Here is a 22627-nt window from a genome sequence, read left to right as displayed (position 1 = left end):
CAGGCGGGAGATGAATTCACTTGAGATGAGCTATAAAGAACTGTTTAGGTAAGTGAGAAAACTGTCATGCAATAAAGGTGGAGTCAATAAAGGCTTGGAGTCCTAAGAGGTAGGAGGTATGCCATTTCTGCCACTAATTAGCTGTGTTGTCTTAAGGAAGTTACATAAGTTATCTGAATCCCAGGATCTTGACCTATGAAATGTGAATAATAATACTAGCTATCTCAAAAGCTGTTGTGATGATTAAATCATGATATGTATGACATACACGTGTGTGTGTATACATGTGTATGACTATAAACTTTTATGTGTGTTATAGCTGTAGCAGGAAACAAATTTTAGCTTTTTCGACAAAGTTAAGAAAAAGGATGTGAATATTTTATTTAGGCTGGTTTTGCTGTAACGTTGTTTTTTGTTTTATAAAATAATTTCATAAAAGAGTCCGTCAAGACATTGTATAGAAAATACACACTAAGGTACTATATATACAATTCATAAAAATAGAATACATCTTGGCAATTGCTTCTAGAGTCTGTTACCACCATGTACAGTGTATTGACGTTTAACATTTACGCTAATTGAACATACAAGATTTTCAAGAAAAATACAAAGAAAACTGTCTCATTGGTATTTAAAAAAACTTATTTCCAATTGATAGGAAAATAAAAAAATGCTGGACTGTAAAATTTATGGAGCTAATTGAATGGACGGTTATATCAAAATATTAGAGCAAAGATCCACGCTGTGAATAATCATCCGAGGACAAAGTAACATTTCTTTCTATTATCGTAAGTGGTTCCAGCTGATTTTACAAAATCACTGAAAATATCCTTATTTTGGATGTTCAATCAAGGTGAGCACCATTTGGGATCTAACTAACCTTCTAGAAGCTGTACTCTATTTCTAAAATAAGTGACGTTTCTTTTTTCCTTAAAGTGAAAATACATGTACAAGTCCTATTATAAAGTATCGATACTTTTTTAAAAAGCATCTTCATAAATTACTTAATAAGTTTTAATCAAAACACATAGCAACTGGTTTTATTATTTTAAAAATGGTGAAATGCTAAGAAAATCTACTTGGCTTTGAATTATGATTATAGTTATTTTTGTTTTTTTAAGGAAAATGATCTTAGCTACTATGCTACTATAAAACATCATTGACATGTCCTGTTAGATGTTCAGAATAATCTTTGGAAAGTAACTGCTCCAGTGTAATAAATAAAGAAAATAATAGGGACTTTTCTAGACCTTACCAAAAGATATGACCGTGGTGGGATGATGAAAATCCCTCAGCAGTCCCAAGGAAGACACGCAAAACAGAGCATAGCACCATTTTCAAGTTGCCAAGATTGTGACTGTTCAGGAGACGGTAATCTGGAAGGTGATTTGAGTCCCCTGATTAATGCAGTTTAAATATGTGGATTAGGTGCTGGAGAACTCCTTAGTATGGATAGGCAGACACAGCTATATAAACTATGAATGTGGTCTGATAGTCAATGGTCCCATTGGCACTGTAGGATAAGGCTCGAACCCTCATGCGGTAGGTCTCTGGTTCTCGTAGTGGTCGTGTTGTGTACACCACTCCTTTCAAGTTTTCATCCCTTAAGGCAAAAGGAACAGTCTGTTCCTCATGCACCATGAGGAAAGTTGTCCTGGGATGCATCACTCCATCCTGCGTGTATGCAACCAGCCGGATTAAATCTTGATTTGCAGCTATTCCAAATGGGAGGGAGACAAGTTTGTATTCCAAGGCATATGGGCTCAAGGCACATTCCAGGTCATTGGGTGGACAGTTCTTGAGGCAGAACCTAAGGACAACAAACACATGAACCGCATATAGTTATCAGGCTTGGAAGCTCGGGAAGGCACGATGCAGGTGATCATGATCATGACAACTTTTAGGCATTAAAAGCAGGAGACAGTCTGACTGTAGCAACAATAAGGCTCACACCATGCTCTACGTCACTAACTCAAACCAGACGCCAGATGGTTAAGAGAGTATGCTGGGCTAGAGTCAAATATCTATTTCTCAGCTCCATTAAAATCAGAAGCTTTTGAACCACTGAAGTAAGGAAGTATGAGTACCACAAGAGTGTCTTTAAAATGAAAAGTCAGTTTTGGAAACAGAAACATCTGCACATATATTGGAAACAAATACTCCTTAAAGAGAGGAATAAAGCCATTTAAAATTTTTAACATCTATCCTAAGACTGTTTGAAAGCGGAAATAGAATATATTGGTATTGGTTTATTTTTCCAAAAATAATAAAAGGTCAGCTAGGATTCCTGGGAAAAAGAAACACTTCCTTTTGTATCTGTCTTCATTATTTTCGACAAAAATATTGTATTTTCTTTTTCCAGAGCCCATGTTGGCTGCATCTGAGTGATCATGACTTTGAAATTGTCTGCCAGAAATCACCGGTAATAAAGAGTAAAATTTAAAAAATGCACAAATGACTATTTTCTACAGATACAGATTCTTCAGTTACGGTATTTTTTAGAAGTTTCCTAAGTCTATATTTTTCATTTTCTCTCTCCTCTTCCTATTCCCCTGAGACCAATTACGAATAGGTTTTTGGTAGATCCCTAGCAGCCCACACTCGACCATGTTACAGTAACTTGGTAGTCACAGCTCAGAGGAAAAACAGTGTGTGCTCCAGCCAGCATTTGGTTTCAGAATCACCTTCTTATTAGCAGGTCCTACACACGACAACCATTACCTCTGTTTTTAAGCACCCTGTTAACTTGATACTTGAACAGAGTACGACATTCTGTAAGGGGAGGGAGAAAAATAGAAGAGTGGTTTATGCAGAACCCAGAGAAGACAGTGTTTCACATAGCAGGAAATGTAGGCAAGACAATATATGAATGGGTAGACTATTGACTCATCCTTGCTCATCTCTGTTCTCTCATGGAGTCACAGTGAGTCATCATAGTAATGGTCAAGGTACTTCTTGGATTGCTTTAAGGGCTGAGAGCCCTAAAACCGTGAGGCAACACAAATAGAAACTACAAAATTTCAAAGAAAGGCAGGCTCTATCGCCTCATAAATGCTCACTGCCGAGGCAGAGTTCTAGATGTCGCATGGCGGATTACATGCTGGGGAGACTGCTCCAGGAAGCTTTGGCAGCCAAAAGTGATAGTTTAGGCTTCAGTGGCTGCTGCAGGATGAGCTCATTTCTTGCCCATTCATGGAGAAGGAACACGCTGTACCTACGCATCTTCCTGGGGTTATTGACTTCCTGTGAGTTAAACATGACTACAGACAGGGTTTGTTGGTAAAGAAGAGAGAGGAAGAAGGATTTTCAAAAGCATGCCCAGGAAGAGAAGGCGAGACATACCCTGACACAGGATCCCGTTGGTAGTTGGGTGGACAGGGCGTATCGATGCACTGGTAGCTTCCTCTCATGTTGAAGCACATGTGGTTTGGCCCACAGCGCACATTCTGCTCCAGACATTCATCAACATCTAGCAACAGCACAAGGAACATGCAGCATTAGCAACACGGGTCAGAACAAGCCATCAGAGCAGGCCTTGAGGACATTTGCCTGGAATGTCAAGGGCTGGCCTTCTCTTCCCCAGGAATGAACTCAGTAGCTACACTTAACTTCTTCAGCCACAAAGTGGGGATCCTGATATGCGGTGTGCTATTTCCCAGATTGCTTTGAGGATAAGCTATTGCTGTTTTTAACAAATGTGAAAGGACATAGAAAAACAAAAGCTACAAAAGTAGAAGGGAAGCTATTAAGAACACTCCGGTATTTTTAATATTTGGAAAATAGAGTGCATTTGAGTTTTGAAAAGCAAATAATACTTTAAATCACTAAAAACAAGCTAAAAATTTAAAAATATTTCTGTAAAGTGAAGAATCTCTTTAAAATGTGAGTGAGCCTTCCCTAGTATTTTGTTTTATAAGTTCAAATCGTTGAGTGGAAGGTAGGGTGGTGGAAATGAAAAGAGTCAAGTTATAAATACAGAGAGCCTGTACAGGTCAGTCAGATGGTGTAGAGAAAGACAGAATTAAGGAAAAAACAGGATCAAATGAGTGACCCAAGAACCACAAGCAGAGTTTGATCAAATCTGAACAGTGCAGAATCCATCCTCAGTTGTTACAGTGGTGGGATGCTCTCCCCAGGGTAACAGCTCTCTCTAGAGTAATGGGGGAACATGCAAATGAAATGCTCTTTATTTTGTTGTTTTCTACACACATTTGCTAAATAAAAGCAGACTTAAATCACTAAAATCAACAAAAATCAAGGTGGAGCTAAATAAAATTATTTTGAGCTTTCTGAAAACGAGTGTCTAAGAGCCATATTCTTATCTTAGGGTCCATATTTGAGCATCAAGGGATCTGTGAATGAAAATGTTTTTGTGTGTGAGTGTGTGTGCGTGTGAGAGAGAGAGACAGACAGAGAGATAGAGACAAAGAGACAGCAAGACAGAGTGAGACTGAGATCCATTTATGGATTTTCTGGGAAGAAGGTCTGTAGAGTTCCAAATTTTTAAGGGATTTTGAGATCCCAAAGGTCAGGACCATATTTTAGAGCAATAACTTCGGACTGTGGTGCCTGCATTCCCGTGGTGGTGCATGAAAGCTTTCCAGCAGTACGAGGGAAGGCAAATACTTCAGGGAATCAATTTCCATCAGATCCTCATTTCCCTAAGTTCTCCTAAAATCAATCCACCTGAGAACTTCCTGTGGCATGGAGTTCCCATTTCTCCTCTCCCCTCTTACATCCTTTCTCTGCTTTACAAAAGAAGGGTTTCCACTAATCCCAAGTCTATGATACCTGGGTATAAAATACTTCAAGGCACATATGAAGGTGAGAACATTGGATATACATACTGCCGGAGGCAGGCCTTATTTCATCCTGGCTACAAACCAATGGGCTCGGCTCTCTCTTTTAAATTAGATTTCAGAATTGAGCTGGTTGTTATGAGAACACCTACTAACACTTTTATGGAACAGAAAAATCACCTTAACCTTTTTTCTGACAGTCAATCTATTTAGTTTAACAATAAGTACAGGCTTTTAAATTATATAGTGGTCATTCTCCATTCTCTGAGTGAGTTTAGTCTGCAGCCCCAAAGTTTTGATGAAAATATATTTAAAGCACACGCACATCAAATAACAATGCCAGAATTCACATCCTTTGCAACTACTTTAAACACGATAAGAAACTTTAAAGGTCAATTTTAAAAAGTGTGAGTGAAGTCTAAGGTTTTCAAATTTCTCTTTGGAGTAGTGGGTATATGTATGTGTAATGGGTATGTGTAACTATTATGTCATTTAACAGTAGTAAGTGACTTGGTATCTGCATAATGGTATTTATATTGGACTTGGGTTAAAGTTGTGAAGCGCTTTTGTGAAATCTTAGTAACTTGGAATATTGCTATAAAAAAAGAGAAAGAAGAGAAGAAATTCTAAGAGACAATATAATAATCATGGATAACAAATGTTAAATTTTATTTCTAAATTAATTACCATTTGCATTTCTGTCTCAAAAGTTCTAGTGAAATGACAATGTAATTCTTTAAATTTAATAATAGTTTGCACAGAGTAAAAAGATATTGAGCTAGGATGACAGAGAGTAAATCACTTACTCTACTTTTTGGTTACTTAGATGTGCTGACAATGACATAATGTGCTTTCCATCAGTTTTATATTAGGGAAAGTTTTCCTACAGGAATGGAACACAGTGTGAAACAAGTGTTTATCTCAGTTAAATCTTGCATATTGTCTCTGTGAACCAATTTCTAATTACGATTTTATCTGTCAGAAGCACCTCATCTCCTTGACAAAATGAGACTGTCTCAGAATAAAGTGAAAAGCCCTCTAGGAAAATGTGAAAAAATTCAATTAGCCTTATCTTCTTTTCTCTCATATGAAAACACTCCCTTCACACTCATCGTCCAAATTTCACCTTCACCTTAGCTCTAATGTTTGTAGTGAACTCATGCTGAAACATGGAGGCCAGTGTGCTGCAGGGGCCCATGAAAATGGTGGCATGGAGACGAGACTCTGGACACAGGTCTGTATGCGTAATAAGAGCAGCTACCTTATCACAGATTTACATTGGCTGAATATGAATCTATAAAGAAATGTCAGAATCTAACGTACAAAGTGTTTGCTCTTAGTTCCTCAATAACGTACATTTCCCATAGAAAAGCTTTTGTTAAGTGTTTGAGCTTTTGGGCAAGTGGCCCTCTTTTGTCTTCTGGCTTTACTGTCTCCTCAGGATTCAGCACCCTAGAAACCTTCATTCTCCTCCCTCTGCTCATTCATGACTCACTGGTCTTAAAAAAAGAAGCCAGAAAAGATGAAGAAATAGGGCTGTTTTCTGTTAACTGACAATGTGGCGATGTCTGGTTTTTATGAAAGATTATAAGAAGATTATTATGACAGAAATTAAAGTATAGTTATTTTATAACATAAATATTATTGCTACAAGAAAAGAATACCAAGATGGGCTGAAAAACTTTTATATTAATAGCTTTAGAACATATGAATGCATTTAACCAAGCGCTTCTAGATACATTAAAAAAAATTAAGATAAACATAATTGAAACATTTGTCCTACGGAAAGTATAGAGTATTCAGATTTTTGATAAACACTATGGATCACTTTTTCGAAACTTGGATAGATTAGAACACTTATTCAGATGCAATGCCAAAATAGCATTTTAAAATTTTCAGAATTAGATTGGCGGTGCTTAAAATCAGCATAAGGATCTTTCAGTTTCTCCTCTCCACTTCTTGAGCGCATCACGATTGGTTGTGTTTTTTGTTTTTCAGTTTTCAATCTTATGACTGCCTCTTTTGCCTAGAGTCTCTGTCCTTGTTCAATGTCAAATTCACTTTAATTTCCCTTTTATTCCTGACATTTCTATCACTAACATATTAAGCTTCAAAAACGCACATGTGAATGAAAAGTAGTCTCTTATTTCTCACAAACGCTTCAAACACTTTCTAAAGCTATAAAAAGACTCTAAGTTATTCTTTACAGTAAAGACTTCTCTAAAGGGCATAATTGTTTTCTCTTATGTCTTTTTAAAAATCACAAAAATATGTAGCCTATTTAAATTGCAAGAATTTCAAATGACACCTGTTTCTGATTTGTTCACATTAGTTTCCATTCTCTGTAGCACAAGCGAAAGTAGAAAAATGTTTTGAACTGAATGAGTGACAAGGGTAACTAAAAAACAAACTGGCATAATTTAGAAAAGAAGAAAAATCCTCTAATAAGAATATCGTATAACATAACCCTTGCAAATCTGATTAAGGGGTTTACAGTCTGCTTGTTTATTCAAATGCTTCAGTCTCCACCCTGTTTCCTTCCTCGGTGCCCGGTGCACTATAGGGAGTATAGTGTTAGTGTGGGCATTGCCACCTCTTCAGAAAGATTCTTGGGTTGAGGAACTTGGGAGAGTTATAAAACACAGACAGTGTGAATGCTCTCATCTCACCCTGCTGGCACAGGACAATGATCCTGGAGTGCACAGCATCAAAGGAGAGACAAAGGACTATTCCAGACCTCAGGAGATCTGCCATCAAGTCCTACCCTTGCTCTCAATTGTTCTAGGATGTTAAGGCTCACATAATCACTCTGAGAATTAGTTTTATTATGTGTCAAATGGGCACAAATTATTGTCCTTGACAAATCTTTACTGCTGATTAAAATGAGATGATAGTTGTTTTGGAAAAACATAAGACTATAATGCAAATATGTCATTTCAGTACTTCAAATTTCAGTAAAATGTTCTGCATAAGGTATGTTCTTAATAAATGTTTAGTGACTGATGGCTGGGAGCAAGGTTATTATTGAGTTCACTTTCCTACTCTGGCCCACAGGATACAATAGCGGCTCTCAGGGAGTATGAATGGGTGAATGGGTGGGGAGGCTCAGGGTAACGCAAGTGAAGTCATCGTCTGTCCTGGTCTTGCCTCCCAGAAACATTTTCCATGAGCTGCATCCTAGCAAGTCTTTTGTGCATCTCACAGAAAGGGAAAATTCAATCTAAATCTGATTGCTACGATAAAGCACTCTTTTTGGAGATTTGGTTATACTTTAGAGAAGGACAGAGTTTGCATATGACAAACATTAATAAAATTCAGAGGTTTATTAAGACCTACATGATACTCCTAGATTTTGTTCACAAAATTGAGGGGGTTTCTTGGAAGATTTTTAAAGATTTATACAAGTTCATATTCTTTTTGATCTAAGTACACAATACAATATAATACACCTCATCAAAGTACAATGCCCCTTTCACACTTTGGTGTAAAGAGGGTACTATTGTGATTGATATTTTTATCTTTCTACTATCACTAGACATTCTCCAAAACCCTGTGGCAACACCTATAACTTTGCATGTTGATTATGCACTTATTTGCATGTTATTCTCCACTAGGTCTAAGATCTTAAAGGAAAGAGACTATATATTATTCATCTGTTTAAACCATTTGCATCCTGCAATGCTAGCACATGATTGTTTCTCATCATCTGTGGACTCAAAGAATGAATGCATCATTTAATCTATTATCTACTGATCACTAAGTCAAAGTCTAAAATAATGCCTAACACTGAAGTAAACTGACTGATAACTCTTCCCATTCCCTCTTCCATCTTAGCTGAACTGTGAGAAGATGTTTGAAGAGGTCTATTTCCATTTAGTTTTAAAAATATGTAGTATGAACTGGTTTAGCCATTCTGGCTCCTCTTAGTAGGATCACACCAAAAATGTTTCTCAACTCTTTTCCTTTGCTTAATTGCTTTCTCAATGCTTCTCCTACTTACAAAAGCCATGTTTAAAGATAAGTCTGACCAATGGAAATGGGAAAGAAGAGGAGGATAATTATTCAAAAAAAGAAAACATCTAATTTCTCACACTCTTCTATGTTGGTTGCAAGTCAAGTTGCAGCAATAAACATCCCCACATTTTTTTCACCTTGACATGTCTTTCCATTGAGCATGAGTTGATAGCCAGGTGGGCAGATACACTGATAGCTTCCAAAGGTATTTTTACACTCATGTTGGCAGGTGTCTCTATTTTCACATTCATCAATATCTGTGCAGAAAGAAAGCAGAGTGTATAACCATGCAAAACAAAGGCAGAAACTCTGATAGAACCAACTGTAAACGAGTTGTGGATACTCAATAGAAAAACTTCTGGGTGATTTCATACTTGTGTTTTAAAATACTCGGAGCTGTTTGACATCAGGATCTGTTTTCAATGGAGTCCAATATAAACGTGCTATATTATAAAATATGAACACCTCTCCTGTGTATAAGCATATTTAAGCTGAAGCCCCAAACTGGCCCACTTCTATATTAGTTAAGTAAGGCCCAAATGACAGATGAAATAAATTTGTATACGATCCTAAACCACCAAAGTACTAAACTCGTGACAGAATAGTAGAATTTACCTAAAGGACAGTTTCTATTGAGATTAATTGGGAAAAAAATATTAGTTTTTATTTTATTTAAATATTAGCTGACTTTCTCTTTCCAAAAGCCATGCATTGCTTTCCATACACAGATATCATCAAATGAAAGTGTTTTTATTTTTGTGATAGTAATATTCATCAAACTTCATACAGTTGTAAAGTTCTAATGGCAACTCCATACATATAATTGCTGTCACCTTGGGCAGGCCACTTAACTTCTTGAGATCTCAGTGGATTCTTCTGCTTCACAGGTTTCTTGGAAGGTTCAAATGCAGCAATATACGGGAAAGCATTTTATAAGCTATAAAGATCTATCTATCTGCTATTGTTAAACCATGCCAAGAAAACAGCAATAAAAAGGAGAGTGACAATAGATGATAATTAAAAATTAATTGATATTTGCTTTCAGGATAAGGGATGTGATTTGGGAGGCCTCAGATTTTCTGTCCCAATTGTGTTTTGCCTTGACTAATATTAAAATTTGCTCACAGTCCCTGAGCCCACACCAACCAGTGGAAGAAGGAAGAGGAGAACATGGCATGAAATGGGAGCAGGGGTGCTGTAGGGGGGAAGTAAAGAGAAGATAAGGTGACAACTGGGAAATGACCCACAGCAAAAAGATCTTTTCATTTTGGATATTTTGCATATGTTCAGAGTATAATTGCAATGATTCAAAATCTGTTGAAGATAAACACTCATCAAATATTTGTTTGTCAATGTTTCTGCCTCATTTTAGTTAACCAGCGCATTCATTCCAGAACTGTATGATGTATTTTTACTTTTTCCCTATATAATCTGCTTTAGCCTAAAATAACAGAAATGTAAGGGATGTTGAACTCCAAGTAGTTAACATTGCACTTCCCAGAGTATGAATTTTAAAGTAGCCCCAAGTGGGATTTCTGTGTTAAGAAGCAAAGCAATGTTCATTTTTCCTGTTAAGCTTAGGAACCAATTCCTTAAATAGCCAAAATTTAGCTCAAGTGTAACAAAATTTCATAGTGTTAATGTGAATCTTTTGTAAGTTGTCTATCCCAGATGGTTAATGAAAGGCATTTGGTGTTTATTGCAAGTTGTTCTTGTTATGTAATTCCAAAGCTGTCTACAATCTTAGTGTAAATTTCTTTATTAGGACCAACACTATGAAACACTCACCATATTTTAAGAAATATTTTTAAATGTTTAAGCCTATTAATTTCCCCAAATAAAACTTAAATATCCAATAATTGACTAGTTACAGAAGTTTATTTTAGATTCTCCAAGATTGGTCCTTTCTCCGAAACAGTAGCTGCCTCAAACAGTAGATGGTTTGGGGAAGATAATTCTTATAAACATAATATTAGTGTAATATAAACACAAAGACACAGAAAACATTTATAAGACGCTATGATGAAATTGCAGGGTATAGGTAGTGATAAAGAGATAGAGAACTGGGTTACTAATCAGGAACACTTTCTTAAAATGACTTGGACCTTCAGATGATTTAGAAGAAATCAGCTAGATGGTGTATGGTGTAGGGAGGCATAATTTAATTCATTTATCATAGCATAAACAAAGATTTTGGGGCCAGAGAGGAGAGGTAGAGGAGAGGGAAGAGCTTGTCTAAGATGAAGGTGGAGAGCAGGATGGTAATAAGCTATGGAAACCCTTCAGTGGGAATGACTATTTAGAAGAAACTTTGAAAGACAGAATGTCAGATGTTAATTCTGCCAATCAAAGAACAGTACAAAGTTTTCACTGTCAAAGAGTAGGGTCAAAATCATGGGGATGAAAAATTACTAACTCTCAGAATGGTTTGGAGCAGGCTGAGAGCGGTGTTTGACCTACTTGCAAGGACAGTGGAGTCCACAGGTTTGGTAATTAAATAGTGTTTGACCATATGGGACAAAATGTAGAGAGTTGTTAATGAATGCATTAATGTTCAAGGAGTAAAAGAAATTAGCACTGTCCACAATTCTAGGAAGCTGCCCCAGGGCGGAGATTTCATATGCCTCAGGACATCTAGACAGAAAAGTTCTGGGAAATTGCGGACCTGAAGAAAAAGGGTTGAAGTTTAAGTATCCACAGGGTTTGAGGGCCCAACTGCGGAGAGATGATATAAGAAACTGGGTCCACCTAAGAGTGACTAAGGAAGCACATGTGAGAAGATAACAATGCAGGAACAAGGCTTGGAGAAGGGTAAAAAAAGTCACAAAAACTGAAGTCAGAAGGAGAAGAAATTTTTTAAAGTTTAAAAGAAATGTTTAACAGAAAGCATATTTCGGAGAGAATAAGCAAAGTGTAGAATACTTAGGAAAAATGCAAGAAAATGAGGTTGGCATAGGAGTCTTTCAATTTAACCAGTATTTGTTTTTTTCCCTCTCTTCTTGCCTCCCTCCTCCCTTTCTTCCTTGCCTTCCTTTTCCATCCAACAAATAGTGGGGCTAAATTGTGTTTGCTAATTCTTCTTGGTGCATAGCTCAATGACATGCAAACACTCACAGAAAATTCAATTAAATGAATGACAGATGGTAATGTTTGCAACTTTACTGAAAATAAGATCTCAATTCTTGAGTTGGAAATTACTTTTCACTTTTACAAACAAATTACAGACTTGTGAGTTTAGATAAAGATATTGAAAGCACACATTTTAGAGTGATGGAAGCAACTTAATTTTGTCCTGGCTCACATTATCTTTTCAGTGACACATATATACAAAATAATCAAACTGAGAAATTCCACGGGGAGTGTGGGACAACAGTCAATGCAGTGTTGGCTGTCATACAGAACAACTAGATTGAGTTGCTTTCACTTTTAACCCACTGCTCTGGCATCAATCAGATCTAGCCATAATCAGATGGTATTATATTTTGTGGCAACAGGCAGATTCTCTTTTTACAAAAACCATATTCTGGATGCCACCAAAATTTATGTCTATATAGCATCTATATAGCATTGAATTTAGTAACACTTTTAGGTGTGATGAACAAAGAGTAAAATTCAATATAAAACAATAAATTATCAGAATGCATGCAATACATGCAATACATGCATAAATACATCATTTATTTAAATAAACTTTGTAATAGTTTTAGGTGCCCGAGTAAATGCCTTGAAACTTTGAGTCATCCCAGATTTGAGATCGGATGTAGTTCACTGAACCCATAAGGTCACAGGTGCTGTCCTATGCTTCCAGTCTGGTCTATAAGTGAACCCACAGAAAGGAAATGTAACACGGCTGACATTTACCTACACATCTGTCATGGCTTGCCTCACAGCCTTCAGGGCAAGTTTTCCTAATAGTCCTTCTAGTCCTGGAGAGAGATGTTCTGCTGTTTCTATACTCTGAGTAGGCGCTGTAGAGATGTGAGTACTGTCTGTAATGCTGCTGAGGTTGATAGTTGTTTCTCACAGGGGAGAACCGTGCAAGGTTATAGCTATGGTACTGAGTGCCATAATTTGGCAGTCTCTCCAATCCAGCGCAAGATTTCCCGTCCCCTAATAAATGTTGTCCTGGTGGACAGATACACTTGAAGCTGCCGGGGGTGTTGGAGCACTGATATGCACAAGGCTTATGCACTTGTTCACATTCATTAATGTCTGCTCGTGTGCCATGATACATAGAAAAGAGAAAAAAAACACACACATACATACACAAAACACAGGAATAAACAATCAGTCTGTGAAACAAACTGAAGACGTTATGTTACCCTCCAAAGCCAGGAATACAATAAGTACTTAACTGTTGTGAACTTTCGAGAAAGCTTTAATCATTCAGTTATAAATATACAGAAAGATTCTATGACTCTCCCTAAAGATTGCTTCACAGGTACAGTAGAAACATAAAGGGTCATATGGGAAAACATGGTCTTGAATCCAGAAAAACTAGAGTTCAAAGTTAATATAGACCTTAATTCTGTTAGTGGAGGGAAGAATGCAATCACATCTCTAGTTTGCATTCAGTTAGAATATAGACCTGTAGTGTCTCTAATCTTTCATGCAATTACAAGTTTCAGATGAAGGAATGTTGGTACAACTACAAATATTTTTATTTTCTTTGTCTCTTTTGAATCAATAATTATTAATGAAGCCAAGTACATTTTTTTACAAAAAATTTTAAAAAAGAAAATGAAGACAGAATCATTTCTTACTAAGATATAAACTCACAAAATCTGTAAAATTAAAGAAAATTAGTTTTCTTTCTATTCCTAGGTCAACACAGAGTATGTACTCACAATTCTTCTGGTAAATTGGAAAAGTGAATGAAAACCAGAGATCAAAACCAAATTCTTTAATTCATTACCACAGTGGTATATGAAAGAAAACAACATCAATAAGTAGAATAAAGGTAGTACATTTTGCTTTACAAATTGTTCTAGTAGGCAGGAGTTAAAGTTAACATTTTTAAACTAAAATGGCAATGGTCCTACCTTCTTCATTGATTTATGCCCCAGCCCGACATTCAACTTCAGATCAAATTAGTGAACAAATGAACACACTTCATTCTGCTGGGTCACTGTTATGACTGATCAAGATGCTAAATTATATATAAATGACAATATCTAAATGGAAGGCTAAAGTGATATGTTATATATTTCTGCTATTAAAAAGAATTTATTTTAAAAGAGTTTCTTTAAAATAATAGTATTACTTTAAACATTTGCTGTGTGCAAAGTACTGTGCCAGGGACCGCATAGAGACAGAACATAGTCTTTATGGGAAATTGGCTATAAATAATTAAGTAGACAACCAAGGCAACCAATATGCCTCTTAAAAGCATGGCATGCAAACCAGAAGCCAGTATTTAAACGTCCATACAATTTTTCTGCTGCACTTAAATATTCTGAGGAGGAATATAATTTGATAGCTCAGTTTCTTGATTATAACTGCATTAATTTTTTTAAAAGCATACGGTTACCTTCTTATAGATACTTGCTGTTGTCTGTTACCCTTCTTACTTTATATTCATCCATAACTAAGATGGAAATAAACAGGCAAGTGGTGGAATTAAATGAGATTCTTAGAAGAGGGAGTGGCACATAGTAAGCAGTTAACATATGGTAGATAAAGTTTTCCCATAACTTCATCAATTATCAATTCACTTAATAATATCAATAATTATCAATTCACTTAAATTGTGTGTTCACATTTTAATCCCTTATACCTAAACTTTTATATTACATAAGAGTATACTTCATATACAAATAAAATGCATATATGCAAACATTTATGTCATGTGCATAGAAGGAAAATCAATGAGACAAGGTTCATAATTAAGTTGTCATGGCAATTATATCAGAACCTCACTCTGACATGTATAGTGTACAGTAAGCTCTCTGTAAGTGGTTATTATTGTCACTTGAAATGTCAGTGTAAACTGAATTCAATAGGAAGTCTCTAAGAAGTAATTCAAATTATGTTATGAATTACTTAAACCAATGTACAAATCTTCTAACTGTAGCAAGAAAGCATTTGAGGATAGAGAGTGGTCCTAATTGAACTGGTAATGCTAGGTAACTATATTAGTAGCTTTATTACTCAATAAGAGTTCTTGTTAACTTACCCAAACAGGGTCTTCCAACTCCTTGAGAGCGGTAACCTCGTGGACATACACAACGGTAGCTGCCTCTTGTATTCTCACATATCTGGTTATATCTGCACTGATGGGTCCCATCTTTACATTCGTCAATATCTACAGACATGGAGGCAATAAAAAGTAATAACACTTCCTCTTTCAAAACCCAAAGTTACTGTATTTAAAATGGACACTCTTTAGAAAATTGCCAAAGGTTGCATTTTTCACCATGTGGTCGAGACCTGGAATCAGAAAACCTGGGTTCAAGTCCTAGCTCTGCCACTTATTAACTGGCTCCTTTTCCTCCTCTTGCTCCCAACTATGGAAAGAGTTTTATCCTCAGCCTTTTTTTTTCTCCCCACTTCTCTACAGCCTCTCCTCCCTTGGCCATCTTATTTATGCTAGTGACTCTAGCAAGCTCGGTAGACTTAGGGCAGTAGGACTCCTTGCTTCTCATCTACACTCCCACATTTCTAGCTGCCAGCTGGTCACCTCTATCTCCATGTTCTACCAGCACAGTACTTCAAACTCAACATGTCCCCAGTGTCTTATCACTACTCCCTTATTTATGATAACAGCATTCTTTTTTCCCGAGCCAACCAGCCTGCAAACATCAGAGTTATCTTTAAGTTATCCCTTCAGTTTCCAAGATTGGGTAATTCTAATTCATTCATTCAAACACATATATCCCCACTTTCCATTTCCACTTGGCTATATTTTTGATGTAGCTTCTTAAACGGTCTTCTGATCTTTTAGCTCATCTCATTTCTTTCTTTATTTTTTAAAGATTGACACCTGAGCTAACATCTGCTGCCAATCTTCTTTTTCTTCTTCTTCTTCTCCCCAAAGCCCCCAAGTACAGAGTTGTATATTCTAGTTGTGAGTGCTTCTGGTTGTGCTGTGTGGGATGCCACCTCAGCATGGCCTATGAGCAGTGCCATGTCTGTGCCCAGGATCTGAACCAGAGAAACCCTGGCCCACCGAAGCGGAGCATACAAACTCAATCCCTCCGCCATGGGGCTGGGGCCCCAGCTCATGTCTTTTCTAATTCATCTTATACATAATTCGAGCCAATATTCTTAAAAATATTTACAGTTGCACATAACTGCATATGATGCTCTGAGTTGGCTACTATTCTTAGGAGTTAAGAAAAATATTTGTCTATATACATGCTGCTGAAAAGAGTCTTTGAAATCTGATATTCCAACTCCCTCAGCATTTTTTTTAAAGTTCACTAAACCCCCATGTACCTCAACAAGTGATCAATATTCCTTCTCCCCTGCCTCTTATATATTCTTTTAAACAAATCCAAGACATATTGTAACTATATGAATAAATACTTCAGAATGAAATTTTTCAAAAGTCCATTTTTAAAATGAGAAACTTAACCTCAAATTTCTGCGTCATCTTAAGACATGTTCAAAATCAGATAGGTGTCAAGAAGGAAGGGTGAAGTTGAACACATTATCTCTTAAGTCCACCTCTTTTCCTTTGTACAGGAATTTCTTTCTTTCCTTTTTTCTACCACCTCCATCTATTAACATTCCGTTCAAGGCTAAATGTGAGTTAAATGTGATCACTTCCATGACACCTCTGATAGTCATTCCTACGAGATATCACTCTCAATTTTATCTGTACCTCTTTTATGGAGTTTCAGTCTGTCTTGTATTATTATTTGTTTTCTTTTGGTTGGCCAACCTATCCCAGTAGATTGTAAGTACATGAGAGCAGAAATGGTATCTGTTTCATTTTTGTAAATCCTGAAATTCCTAGTTCTGCTAACTACTGCAGGCTAGTACAGAGTAGGCACACAAAGAATAGACTTGGGAGAAATATAATTTCCTATATTGTCTGGTCACTGATGTGACATTTAAAGAATACTTAGTCCTAAAGTAATTATATTTTGAACTTTTAATAAATCTCTACAAACATAATTTTTTATCACCCCCTCATGGAATTCTAAACATACGCTAAATTTCATATTAGAAATAATGTGATGCAATATTAATTTATGGGGATAGTAAACTATGTAAACCCAATACATAACTGATGGGAGCTCAAAATGGTCATAGGTCTCCATGGTGAGCTTCCATTTCCCGGTACAGCCAACTCTGGAACTCCAGAGTTCAACCATACTAAAAGTTGGGAGTTAAAAAACCCATGGAAAAAGAAAGATTTCTTTGTTAGATTAAATGTATTCTAATTACTAATTTAAAAACTGGATGCCTTATTTGGCTTGTTGATGGTAAATGGATCTCAGTCATCAAAAGAGCCAGACACTCACCAATGCAGGTTCCATTTTCTGCCTTGGTCATTCCGTTTGGACAAAGATCAATGCACTTGTAGCCACCGCGGGTATTCTTGCAGTGCTGATCTGGTCTGCACACACTCTGTCTACACTCATTCACATCTTGATAAAAGAACAAGGGCAATGCAGAATGAGAAAATCATTTACTCCATTTTTCCATAGAAAGTATACCTTTGTATTTTAAGGATATTATAAACTAATATAGATGTTGATTATATAATCATTGCGTAAAGTTAAAGTGTTTAAACCCACCAAGGTCTGTAACACATTTTATTTTATTTGTTGAGGAAGATTTACCCTGAGCTAACATCTGTTGCCAATCTTCCTCTTCTTTTTTGCTTGAGGAAGATTAGCCCTGAGCTAACATCTGTGCCAATCCTCCTCTATTTTGTATGTGGGATGCCTCCACAGCGAGGCTGATGAGTAGAGTGGGTCCGTGCCAGGATCCGAACCCATGAACCTGGGCCGCTAAGCAGAGCACATGGAACTTTAAACAGTGGGCCACATGGTCATCCCTGTAACACATTTTATTTTACAACAGAATAATACAAATAAAAAACAAAGTATTTCTTCACAGAGCTGGTAGCCATACCAACCACCTCCTCCTCCTTGAAACATTAAACTTACATACATATTACACATAACTTTATATATTATGCTTTTGTGAAAAAATTTGGCAAATATAACGGGGGAAATGTTAAAAAAGTGGTTATGTCGTTAGAAAATTAAGCCTATAAAGTAAAGTATTTGCTTCCATTTTGTTTTTGCATGGATTACATATGTGATGGATGGTGGGTGTCCTCTATTTGAATCCAGCCCAGGACACAGCACATGGATTAGATTAGACACCATTAAGAAGTCACAAAGACGGGGGCTGGTCTGACGGCACAGCAGTTAAGTTTGCACGCTCTGCTTCGGCAGGCCAGGGTTCACTGGTTCGGATTCGGGGTGTGGATCTACACACTGCTTATCAAGCCATGCTGTGGCAGGTGTCACACATATAAAGTAGAGGACGATGGGCATGGATGCTAGCTCAGGGCCAGTCTTCCTCAGCAAAAAGAGGAGGACTGGCAGCAGATGTTAGCTCAGAGCTAATCTTCCTCTAAAAATAAAAAATAAATAAAAAAGAAGTTACAAAGATGTCATTGCTTTGAATGTAAAGTGTTTTCTTACCCAGGCATTTTCTGCCTTTGAGCTGATACCCAGGTTCACATCCACAGTGAAAACTTCCTATGGCATTGAAACAGCGGTGGTGACAGGGGCTGGATTCTTGACATTCGTTAATATCTGTTACATGAAACAAAACTGTCATTATATGTTGTTAGGTTAATTTCTCCCACATGTTTAACATTTTAATGATCTTCGATAATCATCATGTTTAAGATCTTCCCTAAAACTAATCCGATACAATTGCTCTTATATGATCTGCCAGATAATTGATAGAAGCAACTGCTGGGGAGGGTCTCTCTCTTCAACACTCCTCAAAGGTAGACATTAGCTAGTGACTCAGAACTATGTCGATGCCACACTCCTCAACTTTAACTAGTTTACCGTATGCCTCCCACTCCTGTTCCTAGGAAGTCTCAGCCCTGGAATGTTGCTGACAGCCTGGAATTCTGAGGAAAGGGAAAAGAAAAAGGTAAAGTCTTCTGCAATTTCTTTTGCAATTCACTTTTCGTCCTATTTTTGCTGCTATTAGCCTGAAGCAGGTCTTTATCACCTTGTGCCTGATTGACTACAGCAACTTGAGCATTTCACCTCATCTGTAGTCACTGCCAAGTTAATCTCCCCAAATACCATCTGGGTCATAGTGTAAAAAAAACTCACAAGCATGAACTCCCCAGACTCGTGTGCACTTGCCTGTTTTCTGTACCTTCTTCTCTCTTTCCTTCCAGTCCCAGAGGAGAGAGACCTCTTCTCCCATCTAAGAAAAATCCCTCACCTTACATTTCCAAACTTGAGATTGCCAAGGTCTTATTTTGTACTTTGTTTTCTATTTGAGATCTTTGAATTTAATGTTTCAAAATCCACACATGTTAATATAAATGCAGAAATGTGATTATACACTTTAAACAGACTTTCTTAGTGCAGTTTTTTCTTCTGTCTCTTTTGCTTGGCCTCCCTTATCCCTTTTTATCCCCCTTGCCCACCAAAGCCAACACATTAACAATCTAGTATAAATAACAACATACCTCTTCTAGGTACACATATATATCTCTACCTAAATATATAAATCCATTTCATTTTTCTCTGGTTATTGCTTGTTTTCCAGTGACATAATTTTTTCTACACAAGTTACATATACTTTCCTACATGTTGGTGTTCTCACTCAACAACACCCCATGGAAATTCCTCTAAGCCAAACAGTTGAGCTCCATTCCACTCTTTATAATGACCACACGGTGTGGATGTACCATAATTTATTCATTCTTTCTTCTATTGATAAGTATTCGGTTTTGTATCCACTGTTTCTGCCTCTATGAAAAATCTCGATAGCAGCTTTACTCATAATTGCTAAAACTTGGAAGCACAAAGACCTTCTTCAGTAGGTGAATGGGTAAATAAACTGTGGTACATTCATACAATGGAATATTATTCAGCACTAAAAAGATATGAACCATCAATCCATGAAAAGACATGGAGGAAACCTAAATGCATATTACGAAGTGAAAGAAACCGGTCTGAAAATGCTACATACTGCATGACTCCAACTATATGACATTCTGGAAAAGATAAAACTATGGAGACAATTCAAAAAAAAGATCAGTGGTTTCCAAAGATTGAGGGGAGACGGGGATGAATAGGTGGGACACAGAAGATTGTTAGGGCAAGGAAGCTATTCTGTATGATACCATAATGGAGGATACATGTCATTATTCATTTGTCAAAACTGATAGGACGTACAAGACCAAGAATGAACCCTAAAGTAAACTATGGACTCTGGCTGATAATGATGTGTCAGGATAGCTTCATCCTTGATAAAAAACGTACCACTCTGCTGTGGATGTTGACAGTAGGGGAGGCTATTCATGAGTTGGGGCAGGGAGTATATAGGAAATTTCTTTACCTTCTACTCAGTTTTGCTGTGGACCTAACACTGCTCTAAAAACTAGAGTCTATTAAAAAAAAGTCCTGCAATAAATACTCTGTTAGTCTTATGCAATGGGGTTTTATGAAATTGATTCTATTAGTTTGTGCTATATAATTTCCTCTCTCACATAGAACAGGCAAATGTTATTATTCCAAACCACTGTGATACAGATATTTAAAATAGCCATGGAATATTATATCTATAGATACTATCAGGAAGTTCAATCTATAAAACAAAGTTCACTTTACAGGATTCAACAGGCAGGGGATCTTCATTCTTAGCATAATGAAGATAAAGCGAGGGCCTCCGTTTTTATACCTTGACAACTCAGCCCATCAGAAGTTCTTCGAAAGCCAATTCCACAGCGGACCACACAGCGATAGGATCCAATGGTGTTGTCACAGTCCTGACCAGCATGGCAGGTGTGTCCACCCAAAGCACACTCATCAATATCTGCAACAAATTGCTTGTAAGTTGAAGAAAATCAACCTGAGAACCTGCTGTGAAGTATGGATAAGAAAGGCCGTGAATGATACTTGAAAAATATACAAGAGCAAGAATGTTGAACATTTTGGTTGTGTCATTTCAGGTGGGTTAAATAGCAGATAAGCTAAAAGCAACACAGTGATATCTTCACAGACCAGCCCATCCATTAGACCACTTATAAATTCAGTGGCTTTAAAAGTTACTTCCCAGGGCTGGCCTGGTGGTGTAGTGGTTAAGTTCACATGCTCTGCTTCGGCTGCCCAGGGTTGATAGATTTGGATCCTGGGCACAGACCCACACACTGCAAGCCATGCTGTGGTGGCATCCCACATGTAAAGTAGAGGAAGACCAGCACGGATGTTAGCTCAGGGATGATCTTCCCCAAGCAAGAAGAGGAAGATTGGAAAGAGATGTTAGCTCAAGGCCAATCTTCCTCACACACACAAAAAAGTTACTTCCCCTTTCTGAGATACGTTTTCCCAGTCTCTCAGCATTGCTTTGAAAATTAAAGGAAATAATGTATATAAGGTGCCCAATCCATACTGGATCTTCCATAAAATTTATTCCTCTCCCTCCTACACCTCTGCTCCCTCTCTCTTTTGTGTTTAGAAGGGGGCCTCCTGGGGCATAGAGAGAGAAATCCTTTCCTTTTTTCATCATTTTTTAATTTATTTATAAAACTAGATTCTTACACAATTCTAACTTTGAAATATACCTCGAGTCTGACAGAAAAGTGTTTTTTTTCTAATGTTCCCAAAGTACTACCAAGATTGTGCAATTTACTTAAGTTCTTGATAAGCTCTTTATTCCCTAGTTTTCTCATTGTAAAATGAGTCTGGTAATAGTCCTGCCCGCCTCTCCTCATTGTGTTGTGGGGATGGAGAGAGCTCCTGCCTATCGAGTGTCCCACACGAAGGCAGTGTGTGAGCAGTATTCCTTCTTTCTCACTTTCTTGACCTAACGAAAATCTTTTCTCTGTGTTGCTAAGTTGGGGAAGGAAAAAGTAGGAAAGAAGAGCATAGGTCTACCACACTTTTCCTAGTCAGAGACCGTTGTGACGATTGCTTAAATGTGCCTATTAGATTTAGCTTTGTGAATACCTTGACATGTTCTTCCATCCGGAGCTATGGTGAGGCCTTTTGGGCAGGAGCAGTAGTAGGTTCCCACGGCATTGTGGCAGACATGGGAGCAGGGACTCCCTGCCGCACATTCGTCTTCATCTGAAAGAAGAAACAAAGAGGCCCAATTCGTATGTAAACCCCCTACTTGCTAGGAGCTACTGAAGTCGGTAAAAATAGTTGCTTATAGAGGCCAATGAATTGAATCAAATGTAACAGAAAATGCTCTAAGTGCCACAAAATGGAAACACTAAATAAAAAGTTAATTTTAGGCCCCCAAACTATCATTGATAGTGAATAGACGTTTATATGAATTCTAAAATAGCAATAATGATAGCTAAGATACAATGACCACGTACTGTGTTCTAAATGCTTTTTACCTACCTTAGCTCATCCCTCACAACATTCCTAGGAGACATGTATTTTTATTACTATCCTCATTTTGCATAATAAAACTGAGGAACACGGGCCCACCCCGTGGCCTAGTGGTTAAGTTTGGTGCACTCTTCTTCAGCGGTGTGGGTTCAGTTCCTGGGTGTGGACCTACACCACTTGTCTGTCAGGGGCCATGCTGTGGCAGTGACCCACATACAAAATAGAGGAAGATTGTCACAGATGTTAGCT

General features: G+C 37.3%; 1 protein-coding gene across 8 annotated transcripts in view; it reads right to left on the bottom strand.

The window, feature by feature from the left end:
• Positions 1-356: 356 nt before the first annotated feature.
• HMCN1 (hemicentin 1) overlaps positions 357-22627 on the bottom strand; it is a 434632-nt gene continuing 412361 nt past the window's right edge. For 2 of the 8 annotated variants that reach the window (XM_008514091.2, XM_070591551.1), the window contains 9 exons: positions 21986-22105; positions 20718-20852; positions 18482-18595; positions 17285-17410; positions 14989-15117; positions 12675-13025; positions 8951-9070; positions 3343-3469; positions 357-1810 (listed from right to left, as the gene is read on the bottom strand). In XM_008514091.2, coding sequence (XP_008512313.2) covers positions 1444-1810; positions 3343-3469; positions 8951-9070; positions 12675-13025; positions 14989-15117; positions 17285-17410; positions 18482-18595; positions 20718-20852; positions 21986-22105 — 1589 coding nt within the window. In that variant the 3' untranslated portion in view covers positions 357-1443. Of the gene's footprint in view, positions 1811-3342; positions 3470-8890; positions 9071-12674; positions 13026-14988; positions 15118-17284; positions 17411-18481; positions 18596-20717; positions 20900-21985; positions 22106-22627 lie in introns of all 8 variants that reach the window. The other 6 variants (XR_011532218.1, XR_011532215.1, XR_011532219.1 and 3 more) reach the window with 6 other exon arrangements.

The sequence above is a fragment of the Equus przewalskii genome, chromosome 23 (assembly GCF_037783145.1).
Source record: "Equus przewalskii isolate Varuska chromosome 23, EquPr2, whole genome shotgun sequence".
NCBI lineage: Eukaryota > Metazoa > Chordata > Mammalia > Perissodactyla > Equidae > Equus > Equus przewalskii.
Note: the sequence above shows the minus strand (reverse complement) of the source record. Positions and strands in the feature narration are given on the sequence as shown.